This window comes from Acomys minous, assembly GCF_964271855.1.
Source record: "Acomys minous genome assembly, chromosome: 12".
Taxonomy (NCBI): Eukaryota; Metazoa; Chordata; class Mammalia; order Rodentia; family Muridae; genus Acomys; species Acomys minous.
Genome location: NC_140493.1, coordinates 22,020,577 through 22,033,902, shown reverse-complemented (window position 1 = coordinate 22,033,902; position 13,326 = coordinate 22,020,577). Strand labels below are relative to the sequence as shown.

General features: G+C 53.8%; 1 protein-coding gene across 1 annotated transcript in view; it reads left to right on the top strand.

Annotated features, from left to right (window-relative positions):
- The window catches only part of CACNA1I (calcium voltage-gated channel subunit alpha1 I), a 121,357-nt gene that overhangs the window by 46,790 nt on the left and 61,241 nt on the right, over positions 1-13,326 (top strand). Inside the window, exon 5 of the mRNA XM_084748317.1 lies at positions 7,868-7,965. Coding sequence (XP_084604443.1) covers positions 7,868-7,965 — 98 coding nt within the window. The remainder of the gene's footprint in view (positions 1-7,867; positions 7,966-13,326) is intronic.

Here is a 13,326-nt window from a genome sequence, read left to right as displayed (position 1 = left end):
CTCACTGACCCTCGGAAAGCTGCCTGTGACAGAGTTTATAGTGCCCTTCCCCCACTCCCCAGTAGCATAGCCCACTGAGTAGGGAGGGCATGGTCCCAGGACTAGTCTGAGGGGGACTCAGGGAGGCAGACATCGCAGAAGGTGTGCGTGTTGGGCGGGGGCACATATGAAAAAATAAACATGCATTGGTGACAGCTCATTGCATAATATGCTTACCCCACCAAACGTGATGATTAGAATTTGGAACTCTAGTACTTTCTTCAAAGCCAAGTGGGCATGGGTGGCTCACCTGTAACTCCAAAGGTCTGAGGACCAAGCCAGGGGATCCCTGGAGAAAGCTGGCTAGCTGGACTATTCATCTTGGAGAGCTTTAAGTTCAATTAGAGAGCTTGCCTCGGTGCTTAAGGGTAGAGAGGATCAAGGAAGGCTCCCAACATCAGAGGCGGGCTTTCATACACACAAACACACATGCACTCCTACACATGGGCACAGGAGTACACACTACACGAAGACACACGCAAAACAAAGCAATCCGGCATCGCTGAGTGGGGCCCGGGGCTCAGTCATGTCTGTAGACTCAACACTGAGGCTGAGAGTTTGAAGCACAAAGGACGACTGTCTACAAACCAACCCAAACAACATATGCATCTTACCTTAGCACCATGCCTTTCTCTGGTGACCCTAGCAAAGAGGGGGCCTTGTAGCAGAGGGCAGGCCCATGGTGGGAGGGTCCCAAGTCTCTTGACCACTGAGTTCCTGGGGCCACCTTGGTTCCCACCTTCTGGTGCAGGAGTCCCCCCCCCCCCTTGAACTATGAACTTGGCTTGACTTGGTTATATTTTCCCTTATCTGTCAGGTGGGCTTACCAACCTCCAGCCTCCTGGATGTGGAGGCTTTGTGTGAGGGACTGTGGGATCTCAGTACTGGCATGCCATAAGGAAATGCCACAGGCTGGCTGGGTGACAGGAGCTATTGTTCTAACCGGCAGACATGCATTTCTAGTGGTGGAGGCTGGGAGCCCAAGGTCAAGCTGCAGGAGTGTTTGGAGCCAAGCGAGGGTCCACTCCCTCACAGATGCATCTTCCCAGGACGAGGGGTGAATAGTTGTCTTTGGTTTAGTCTGTAAGGGTACCAATTTCACCATGATGTACCTTAAGGACCCCGTCTCCTCGTTCCATGCTTTTGGACATCAGAATTTTAACATATGACTTTGGGAGGAATGTAAACCAACCATACCAATGGGCGAAAACACCGTGATTGTTAAGGAACTGAGTCAGGAGCCATGCTGTTGTTTCCATGGTGACCCCACCATTCGCTTCGCCTTTTCCCTGCACTTTCTCCACCAAGACCCTTACTGTGAGCTGGGGGTCAGGCTAGCATCCCAGGCAGAAGTTGTGAAGTGATGCAGGCTGAGTTATCTCCAGCTGCCTCCTGACAGATGCTCTACCATCCCCAGCGTTGCATCTTCCCTGCCACGAACCCCATCTTTTACTACATTTTAAGAGAGCCCCACGGGCTTCTCACAGAGATGGAGGAAACAAACGTAGATGCTAGCCCTGGGCGGGGTGTCTCCTCGATAGATGCACCCCAGGCACTTTGTGTTGCTTCTCCGAGGCTCCACAAACTCTCTTATCATCTTGTTCTTCAAGGTGTTTATTTGAGAAGCTCTCACAGGGAGCCAGTCTGGGCTCAGTGCTGGGGGGGGCGGGGAGCGGCTGCTTGAGACCTTGAGGCATAGTAAGCATCAGAGGATGGAAAACAGTGGGACACAAAACAGAAGAGCTCAGTTCAGATTGGGGTTAGGCCTGGGGAAGCCGGGAAGGGCTCGTTAGGTACAAGGACTGGACTGAAGGGGCCCGGGACACTCTGAGAGCTGGTGTTGTTGCCTAACACTGGAGTACAGTAGGTAGCAGGCAGTGCTGGGGATGAGGCCAGAGGGCTTCCAAAATTATGGCCTGGCCTTTCTTGGCTCTTCCTGCCTGGGCGTATATAACTTTCTTCAGGGTCCACGTGACTGGTGGATGAGGGTGAACTGTAAAAGGCAAGGAAACCCATGATGGTTCATACTTACTGGCCCTCCTTCATGCCAAGCCCTGCTTCCATTGACTGCATTGCTCAAGGTCACTGGGTGTACTGGGCGTGAGCTGGGACTGGAACCCAGTATAACATGCTCTGACCGTTGAACCACACTGCCTCCAAGGATGCTCACTCGCCATCTCCCACTTGCTGTGTTGTGGCCATCAGGCCAGCTGAAGGGGAGCTTGAGCTGTGGTGAGATGGGGCTAGTAGAGGGTAGGGTCCTTCCACACCTGGAGGCATCCCCTGGGTGCTCTGAGTCTCAGCTTCCTGTTCTGCACATAGTAGGCGCGGTAATCCTCCGGTGGGAGAGTTTACCAGGGCATATGTGTGTGTGTCTACTTGGTGGCTCCAGCGTGCTTAGGAGGTCTATCCCAGCCTGCCAAGATGGAGTGGCAGGTGGCAGAAACTCAACGCATCCAGGCTCCTTAACCCTTTAGGCTTCAAGGGAAGAAACTAGTCAGAATGGAGGACAGTGCTGCTCCGGCCTAGGACCCTGCCCTTCAGGCCACACTAAGGCAAAAGGGCCTCTACAACCTCGGGTTTCCAGGCCACACATCTAGGAAGGGGAGCCTCCTCTCAGCAGTTCCGGTTCAGGGACCACCTGGGACTGCATGCCCATTGTGACCCTGTGACGGTGACCAAGCCAGGGGGACATGTCTCCATCTGAGCAGTCCTGAGGTTCTCCTCAGAGCCAGGAGTTCTGGGAAGGGGGCTTGTTAAGCAGGGACACTGGAGGATGCCCTGAAGAGGCCACCTCACCCTCCCTGCTTTTCTCCTGACCTGGCCCCCCACTCAGGGGTGGGGGAGTCGGACAGCTGGAACCAGGCTCAGGCCTTCTTCTCCCGGCCAGTTCCTGGGTGGAAGTGTTTCTTTAGAGCAAAATTGCTTTACCCAATTAGGTGCCTGAGAGCTGGCAGGAGGTGGTGGGGGTTGTTGATTTTTTTTTTTTTTAAAGACTTTTAGCACGGAAGCTCGGTGATAAAGTAACTGTGTAATTAGGAATTAATTTCTCACTCCTGAAACTGCGGCCTTGCTTGGGGCCTGAGGGATGTCAGCCCTGGGGTTATTCACCCACTCATGCAGCTTTGTTTCCACCTTGTTAGGAGCGAGGACAGGGGGGCCTGAGACCACTCTCGGGGTGACAGGAGGAGGAAGGGACCGCTTTTGTCACTGCAGGTGGCCTTGGGCACGGAGTGGGTGGTGTTAGTCACATTAGGTGGGTTCCGTGTGTGCGTGGTGCGTGTCTTCAGGGTGTGGGCAGCAGGTGAAGTTGAGCATGAGGGTCAGAGGTGGGGAGATGGGCATGCCCAGAGCTGCAGCGTGTGCGTGTGCGTGTGCATGTGCGTGTGTGTGTGTGTGTGTGTGTGTGTGTGTGGGCATTGCAGGTGCTGTTGCTGTTGGGCCACCTCCCTGCAACCCCCGCCCCCTAAGAACAGAACTCAGGGCCTCACATGCGCTAGGCAAATTCTCTGCCCGGTGCTACAGCCCAGTCTTGCTCCCCAGTTTCTAGATATCCCTACGGTCTCTTGGGGGGTCCTGTATGGGGTCTTGCCTAAACTGCCCCCAAACGGTCCATTCCTTCTATTCACTTGCATGTTTCCTGCGTCCATTCTTGAGCAAATGAGCAGCAGTCCAGGTCCTTGGCCCAGTAGAGGGGAACCCATCCCAGCCAGGAGGTGTGGACTGTGAGGACAGACTCAGAACAGGGCATGATGGTGAACGTTTGCACTTGGTGAGGAGCGAGGAGGCGCCTTCAAGGAAGAAGGTAGGGAGGGTGGCAGAGGCCCCTGTGCCATAGAGTGCTTGCCTAAGGTGAGCCTGGCTTGGTACCTCGGGTCACTGAAGGTAGGAGCAGGCGTGAGGGGCAAGGCCAGCTGTGGAGGGCCTTGAAGGCTGTAGTCAGGGGCTTTTCTGAGAGCAATGGGAACCATGGAAGGCTTTAAGGACACATCGCTCCATATAAGGTTTAGATTTGTTGGGCTGGTGGGGGAGGGGAAAGTAGGAGACAGGAGAACAGGAGGGAGGCTGTTGCAGCTGTCAGGAGACAGGGATGGTGACGCAGTCTCAGCAGGGACAGTGGAGAGATGCCGCCAGCTGTCCCAGGTTAGACTTGCTGGTGCAAGAGTCTCTGTCAGGATGGTGAGGTGCCCAGGGCAGAGACTTCTTATGCACACAGTTCCTGCCTCCCAGCCACGTGTTCTCCCCTGTCCCTCCCACGCGTGTCCAGCATTCTGTCATCTTCCCCTCAGGGAAGACTGAGAGCATCTGGGTTCTCCACTGTGCACCTAATGCATGCTTTCCTGTGCACCTAATGCGTGCTTCTTATCCACCAAATGAATTTAAACTGTCCTCCCCTCTGAGACAGGAAGCAAAGCTGCAGGCAGAATGTCACACTAGGGTCAGGAGGCATTAAAGAAGGCTTAAAGAAACTGTGGAAAGCCCCACAATGTCCAGTCAGTTCATGTTGCTTAGAACTTGGCGGTATCACACTTTGCCTTTCCAACCGGCTGCCAGGAAGCTTGGAATTCAGGCTTCACTATTAAATTCTATAAGAAGTTTCCTGGGGCCGGGGTGTTTTTGTTTTTTTTTTTAATTGAAGGATGCACTAATGGGGAGTGAGGTCTCAGGAAGTTTTGCAGATGGCTGCAGAGACCTGGAGGGTCAGGTCCAGGGTGGAGGGAAGGGGCTGGGACGGCGGGCAGTGTCTCTCTAAGTCTGCTTTTTCAGACTTAGATGAGGGGGTGTCTGCTGTTCTCTTGGGCTGCGGGAGCTTTCTCTCTACCTTCTGAGGAACCAGAGTGTAGGGGTTGCTGAGTCTGAGGCTAAGCCTGTGAGTCTGACCGGCTTTCCACCATGAGTAGGTGTTCAGACACTCTTGTTTACTAACTGGGCGTTCGTGGGCCTTGGTGCTAGCCAGCCACAGCCCACAGCCCATCCAGGATCCAGGGAGCCCGTCTCTTCACCCGGGTTATGGAAGACAACGTAAGAGGGCAGTTTCTCACCAAGATGCTGAACCTCCCAGGGCAGCCTTATCCCAGACCCTGTGCTTTTCTCAGTGCTAATTGCCCAGGCTGTGGACGTGGGGAGTCGCTGGAGAGGAGACAGTAGAGCCATGGGGCCCGGAATCAGGGACAGCAGGAGGTGTTCTGAGGACAGGGCTCTCTCCAGGGCAGACGCGGCTGCACTCAAGTGTGGGGGCCTCAGGCATATGAACATAAGAAATCAGGAGCACAGTGCCCAGGCAGAGCCCTCAAAGTGCTCCTGATTTTCCGTCTACCCCCACGTCTCAAGGCTGCATTATTTTTTGATGTTTCACAGGGGTAGGAATGGCTTCTATGTTCCCTCTGTCCTGAGCTGGGCAGCTATGCCACCAAGGGTCTTGGGCACAGTCTCTGGGAACCCCTTCTCCTGCACCCTCAGCAGAAAGTGCCCTGCAGCTCCCTCATGACCACATCAGAGAACGTGGGTCATCAGGAAGAGAGGGTCTGTGGAGTGGGTGACCGCTGCAGGGCAGCTCCTCATGCCCAGTGTGTGTGTGTGTGTGTGTGTGTGTGTGTGTGTGTGTGTGTGTGTGTGTGCATGTGCCAAAGCAAAACATGCCAGGGTGAACACCCAAGTGTGTGTATGTGTGTGTGTGTGCGCATGTGCTAAAGCAAAACATGCCAGGGTGAACACTCAAGTGTGTGGTGTGTGTGTGTGTGTGCATGTGCCAAAGCAAAACATGCCAGGGTGAACACTCAAGTGTGTGGTGTGTGTGTGTGTGTGTGTGTGTGTGTGCATGTGCCAAAACAAAACATGCCAGGGTGAACACCCACGTGTGTGTATGTGTGTGTGTGCATGTGCCAAAACAAAACATGCCAAGGTGAACACCTAAGTGTGTGTATGTGTGTGTGTGTATGTGTGTGTGTGCATGTGCCAAAGCAAAACATGCCAGGGTGAACACCCAAGTGTGTGTGTGTGTATGTGTGTGTGCATGTGCCAAAGCAAAACATGCCAGGGTGAACACACAAGTATGTGTGTGTGTGTGTGTGTGTGTGTGTGTGTGTGTGTGTGTGTGTGCCAGCATATGCCGCCCCCACAGTGCCTCCGTCACAAGCATCCCCCAGCTGCTGGGAGAGCTCTTTCTACACAATATGAAAATGACAGTTTGGCTCACCCACGCATGGAATCCTCACGCGGCCCGCTCCCTGCTGCCTGCTCAGGGGCCCTCTTGTCCTCCCCCATGGCCAGGCCTCAGTCTCATCCTCTCTGTCAGCTACTCCCCTGCACCATTGCCTCTTCTTCCTCCTCTTCCCTTCCCTTCCTCACATCATTGTCTCTGATTCTAATCTCTGTCACACTTTTTTTGAGGTTACTCCGAACTGAATTTAGGCTAAAGTAGGAGTGTGTGTGTGTGTGTGTCTGAGAGTATCTGCGAGTGAGTGTGTGAGTGGATGTGTGAGCTCAGGTGTGCATATGTGGAGGTGGTGCATACAGAATGGGGCCTGCCAGACAGCAAGGTATAGACAAGAGTTGGGGGACGGACTGGGCCATCTCAGGTGAAGCAGTTTTCGCTCAATTACTCCTCAAGTGACAGGAGGGGGCGGTGGCTCACAACAGTTGGACAGGTTTATTGGGTGTGTAGGAAAGCCTCGTTTCCCCGCCCACACTTGTGACAGGTGGAGCTGGCAGCCATGCTGGTACCAGGGTGGGGTGGGGGAGGGGCTGCCGGGCGACACCTGAGGTCAGTTGTCGAGGGGATCTTCCAGTGAGGGGAGAGGGCAGAGGCGTCTCAGCACCTGACTGATGTGCGGACCTTTGTGTGGGTCTTTAAGATCTGCCCTGTGGGAGATCTGGGGAAAGATGACCAACTGCCAGCAAAGCACTGCAGGGCAAGTGAAATGAGGAAGTAGGGTGTGGGGGTGAGTCTGAAGAGGGGACTAGGGCAGTGTGAAGCTCCAAGGCTGTCTCTTTGGGTCGCCCTGCCCAGCAAGGCTGGGGGTGAGACATTACTGGTCCATACCACTGGCACTGGTCTGGTGCATTCTGGACTCAGTGTGGAGGAACTTCTGGGGCTCCAGGGCTGTGTGTAGGGCATAGGTGTGATTTTGTCACAGAGATGGCTGCCTTCTCCAAGCAGAAGAGACCCGGGCAAAGGTCTTTGGCCGTGGAGCGTCTGTGAGCCTGAGGTGATAGCTGAGTTGTCCAGGGCTTCCTAGAAACAGAAGAACCCAGCTCACCTGCCATGTCTTGGAGATGTGGCACAAGGTGTCCAGGCTGGTGTGAGGTGGGGCAGAGAGGAGGCTAGCCCTATGGGATGCTTGGCTCCTCATCTAAGGTGACCTAAGCACTTGACATCATCCCTCTTATCTTGCTTTCTTACTGGACCTTTGACTCTTTGGCCCCTGGTGGGCCCCTCTTAGGTCCTTCTTTGTGGTGGAGGCTTTATAAAGCCATTACTGATGTTAGTGACATCCAGGTGCCAGCCTGAGGTCCCTCAGCTCTCTCAGTTTAATCTAATGGCCCAGCACCCATGCTAGAAGAGACATTCTAGGAGCAGGACTGACACAGGTCATGGGTCAGATGGATAGGCTCTAGAGGGTGAGAGCTACCTGGCATGGTGCTGGCTTTATAGTGGGGTCTTGTCTCTGTTCTTTCCACCCCTGTGCCTGACTGTACCAGCAGAGCGCCTGTGACAGGCAGAGTCTTGCTGTTGCTGACCTCGCTTACAGAGAAGACTGGGCCCAGGGGAACGTCACAGCTGGATCTTGGTCCCTTTCCTCACTCTCCTCCTCTCCTTTCTCCACAGGATGGTCGAGTACTCTCTAGACCTACAGAACATCAACCTGTCAGCCATCCGCACTGTGCGTGTCCTGAGGCCCCTCAAAGCCATCAACCGTGTACCCAGTGAGTTGGTTCTCCCTGCTCACCTGCCACCACCTGCCCAGCTTGCCCCATTTATTCACTCAGAGAAGACAGATCTGTGCTCATGGTCCTGGCCAAATGTCACTTTGCTCCCATGGAACTCATGGGCCTGCACGTGGGACTTATAGGTGCTGGGGGTGGGTGGGTGGGTCTTGATGCCTCTGAGTCCTCAGATAACTTAGATTTCAGCACTTAGGAAATCCAGCTGCTCTGGGATAAAAGGTTACCTGGGGGTGGTCTACACAGGCTATGAAAGAGGGCTTGTGTAGAAAAGAAACTGATTAGCTTGAGGGAGAACGAGTTTAGTTGGGAAGTCAGCCCTGGCCAACTTAGAACTTGAATCTGTCACCTGCTTACCCATAGGACTATCTACTCCTTTGCTATCTGTCTCCCCGTCCATCTACCCACTCATCCACTCACCCCTCTACCCACCTGTTCATGCACCCACCCACCCCACACACCTACCCACTCACCTGTTTATGTGTCCATCTACTACTCATTCACGTACCCATCCACCCTCCTGTTTGTATATGCATTCATGTATCTGTCCATCCATCCGTCTGTCCATCTGTCCATCCATCCATCCGTCCATCCATCCATCCATCCATCCATCCATCCATCTAGCTATCCATCCATCCATCCATCCATCTGTCCATCCATCCATCCATCTAGCTATCCATCCATCCATCCATCTGTCCATCTAGCTATCCATCCATCCATCCATCTGTCCATCCATCCGTCTGTCTATCTATTCATCCACCTCCTCATCTGTCCATCCCATCTAATACCCATCCACTCACACATTTAGCCCCTTCTCTGCTGGCTCTCTCTTTTCTGTCTGTCTATCTATCTATCTATCTATCTATCTATCTATCTATCTATCCATCCATCCACACACCTATCTACTTATTTACCCCACTGCTTCAACTACCCACCTGCCCACCTCTATACCTGTCCATCTAGCCCTTACCCACCTTATATTTGAGAGGTTGCCTTGAACCCACAAGCCCCGAGGTCTGCTCTGCGCTGTCCAGTCTGTATTCTCTTGACGTCTCAGCCTTAACATTTAACCAGGGAGGGATCTTGGGGGATGAATAAACAGCCTGGAAGACGTGGTTCTCTCCTTGAAGATGCACTGCCAGCAAGCAGCAGATGTAGCATGCCTCCTCCACTGCCCCGTGTTAGGAGTGGGGAGAGGGAGGGAAGGGAAGGAGGAGGATACAGGCTTGGGGCTTTCAGATCTGGTTGGGAAGGGCCAGGAGCTGTTCTTTCTCTTTGTCCTCTCATGTGCGTGTGTGCATGTGCATTTGCATGTGTGTGTGGGTACACACAAATTTGTGTGTGTGTGTGTATGTGTTGTGTGTGTGTGTTTGCATACATGCCTGCATGCATGGCGGCCTGAAGTTGATGTCAAGCATCATCCTTGATCACTTTCTACCTTTATTCTTTGAGGCAGTTTCTTTATTGAACCCAGAACTCAGTGACACAGCTCCTACGGCTTCTGCCTTCCAAGGGCTAACAATTACAGGCAGGCTGCTAGGACAACCCGAACTTTACATGGGTCCTGGGGATTTAAAACTCTGGCCCTCATGTGAGGCAAACACTTTACCCATTGAGCCATCTCCTCAGCCCACCCCATGGCAGATTCAGGCAGATTCAGTGCCTAGAACCATGAAAGGATCCCCCCCGAAACACGTGTCAGCCCATCCATCCATTCTCCAGGGCAGGACCACAGAGCCGCTAAGGCACAGTGTTGCCTTGGGCCCAGTGAAGCTCAGGGTGCAGGGAGTGGGGGCGGGGAAGCATCTGAGCTGAGACCCACGAAACCCGGAGGTTATCTGACAGTGAGACAGACCCACTGGTGGGGCGAAGGAGTGGGGTGTGGCTGGAACAAAAGTCTAGAAGCCGCTAACCTCTGGCTGTTGGGGATCTCGGGTACTGGCTGCTGAGGGGGGCAGATGAAGATCAGGGAGTGGGACTGAATCTGGAGGGGACAGGAGAGCTCAACAGGAGAGTGTTTCAGACATGGCCCTGGCAGGAGTGTGGGGTGAGCTGGTCAGGGAAGCAATGGCTAAGGTGGGGCAGGGCAGAGGGAGGGAGGAGGTGCTCCTGGACCAGCCAGGGTCTGAAAGCCATTAGCATTGGCTTTGAACTGCTAAGGGAGGGGCTGGGCACTGATAGCCCATCTCTCCTTGTCCTGCCTATAATGCTGTCCCGGGGATGGCAGGGGTAGCTGCCTTCATTTACAGCTGTGTTCTTGACATGGTGCCTACAGGCCTGGTCACTTTGGAGGTGAGGGGCATGAGGCAAGGCATCATCCACAAGGGCAGTTTGCAGGATCTGACATCATAGTCTTCATCAGGCCTGGCATCTGACAAGCATGGGACAGCCATACAAAGGGATGTCAGAGAAAAAGGGACAGTATAGACCCGTAGGGTCCGGGTCTTTCTCTTGCTGGGTGGTTTCTGGACATCTGTTTGTAGATGTGGAGATCTATATGTATTCACAGGAGAACACACTTGAGTGTATATGTGTATATGTAAATGTGTACTGTACGTGCATGTGAGGAAATGTATGTGTGCCATGTCATTGTGCTTGTCACTCATGGGAGCATACGTGGAACCTGGCCACTCACACTGTCTCTCCAGATTCCCCTGGCCCCAGGCTGGCTGTGCACAGAGCTTGTTAAGTGGCTTTGGGACTGAATTGATTACTCCCTGTCCCAAGCACCAGCTTGCTTGCTCTCTGGAGAAGGGCAAGGGTCAGTCTTGAGCCCAGCATCCCTGTGTTCCGGAAAGTTCCAATTATCGAGGTTCTGTGCACAGATAGCCAAGGGAGGCTCCAAGCCTTTCCTCAGGACCTTCTAACGGCTAATGGCTCCCCTGGGAGCCCTCAGATGCCCTCTCAGCGGATGGTCACCTCTCTCAGAGCTCAGCGTTGTGGAGATGCTGAGAACATGGGCCCCCACGATCCAAAATACCTTCAGATTGAGAAAGCAGCTGTGTTCCACAGAAAAGAACCTTGAGACAAACACTTCTTCCTCCTTGGTTTTTTTTTTTTTTTTGTTTTTTGTTTTTTTGTTTTTTTTTTCCACAAGGACTCTCTCTTTACATATGCCTTTCACTCTGTAGACCAGGCTGGTCTAAAACTCAGAGATCTACCTGGCTCTGCTTCCCAAGTGCTGGGATCAAAAGCACGCACCACCACCTCCTGGCTTAAACTCACCTTCTTAGGTAACTAAACCCCAGGAGAACAGGACAGTTAGAAAGTGGGGATTCCCTGAAGTCCAACAATTCAGCCCCTCATTCTGCAGGCGTGCCGTGCCTACTTTGTCCCTGGTTGTCCTGTCTTCCTCCAGGAATCACCAGGTGAGATGGGTGGCTCCTTAGCTGTGTCTGCCTTGGGATGTGTTCAGCAGTAGCCCGCAGCTCTCCGTTTCACCACTAGGTGGCAAGCGAGAGAGCCAGCACTAGGGCAGTCAAATTATCAGTGATTAATTGGGAAATCAGGGAAGAGGGTCACCTGAACTTTAAAAAAGAATGCAGTGGAGGGTAGAGTCTCAACTTGATCACCCAGAAGGACTCAACTTGGCGTGCAAGTTTGTTTTCTTTTCGGGGAGTGTGTGGTTCTTTGGTCGTGAGGGAAGTCAGAAGGAATACTGTGAGTGGACCGTTCCCTGGCACATCTAGCATTCCAAGGCTGCTTGTCTTTGGTCTCCAAAGGGACTCTCTCCCCCTAGGTAAATAGGCCCCACAGCCTGCAAGAGGGAGGAATAAAGGAGGAGAGAGGGAAGGGGGGGAGATGAGGCAGGGACCCTACTGCCAAGAGCTGCTGCCTTCTCTGGTCTGGTGAGAGCCCAGAGGGATTATTGGACGTGCCGGGAGTGGGGACCAGGGCAGTGACTACAGGTCAATACTGATTCCTGTCCTAGGAATCTGGAAGATTGTTGGGCAGGACACAGGTGGCAGGAATAGGACTGTGTACTGGGCTCTTGATTTCTCTGTAGCTGAAGTAGTGTTGCCTGGGCCCTCTATGCCAGGACCAGAGCCAGGAACGGGCCAAAGCAAAGGTTCATCCATAATCCCTCACCGTTGGCTGACACCTGAGCCCCAGGTGGTGGACCAGGGTCCACGAGTCAGGGCTAAGAAACTGCAAATGAGACCTCACAGAGGAGAGTGACAAGGCCTTGGAAGAATGAAGGCTGCTTGGGACGCTGTGGGTGAGAGTGTTCCCAGGGTGTGGGCACACACTGCTCTGGGGCAGGGACTGGAGGCCTGTGGGATGAGAAAGATAGGGTGTTCTGTGATTCGCTGTCTGCCTTCTACCTACAGGCCCCTTGGCCTGGTGCCAGCAATTGTGACCCTGGCAGTCCGACCGTCTGCTGCCTGGCCCGGCCTCCCTGGCCCCTGTTGTGCCTCTGATTAGTTGGCTTGGCAACGACAGGGCAGCAGACGGCTTCTCCTTGCGCTCAGCACCTTCCTCTCCTGGCTGCTCAGTGCCCTCCACCAACCTGGCCAGATCAGAAAGTATGCGGCCTTGGGGGCCGGGCCACAGCCGCGGTGCACCTCTTTCTGTGCCGTGCCTTTCTCCGGCAATGGGTTGCGCCCCTGGCTGAGGCTGGCACACGTCCCATGATTTCTGCTTGAGATGGCCCGGCAGAGTGACCGAGCTAATCTGGGTTGACAGCCCCTGTCTGTGGAGCACCTTGGGCCTGGGGAGGAAATGCCTAGTAGGAAGGCATCTTCTTCTCGCTTTCTCCTCCATGGCCGCCAAGGGAACTTTCAGGTTTTCTTGCAGCCGGTGGGGGGGGGGGGTCTGCTCTGAGGTCTCCGTCTCTTAGGGTTAGCATGGGGCTGCTGTATTCATTTGTCTGCCTGGCATTTGCCATTATGGCACCAGTCTTGATGCCATCTAGACCATCTCCCCTGACACTGTCCACGTCACATTGCTAGATCAGACCCTTCTCTCCTGAACCCCCACTCTGAGCCTAAATGAAGCAATGCTATGAGGATGGACAGCCAGGCACCCCAAACTCCACATCTCCACTGATGGCTGCTCTGTGACCCCAAACCTTCAAGTTGTCCCTGACGGCTTCCTTCCTCCAACACCCTATGCCTCATCTCTTGACCCCACATCATTCCCAGTACTTCCAGGGTCCTCCCTCTGTCTCCACACCACTCTGTGTCACCCAGACCCGACACTACTGTCCTTCAGCTTATCACAATGGCGGGGAAGCCGTGGCCAGGCAGCAACAAGCAGGACATGCAGGGGCAGATGGACCAATGGCAAAGTACTGTCTAGCCATAAAAGAGGCCTGAGTGACTGAAGCAACCTCAATAGTTG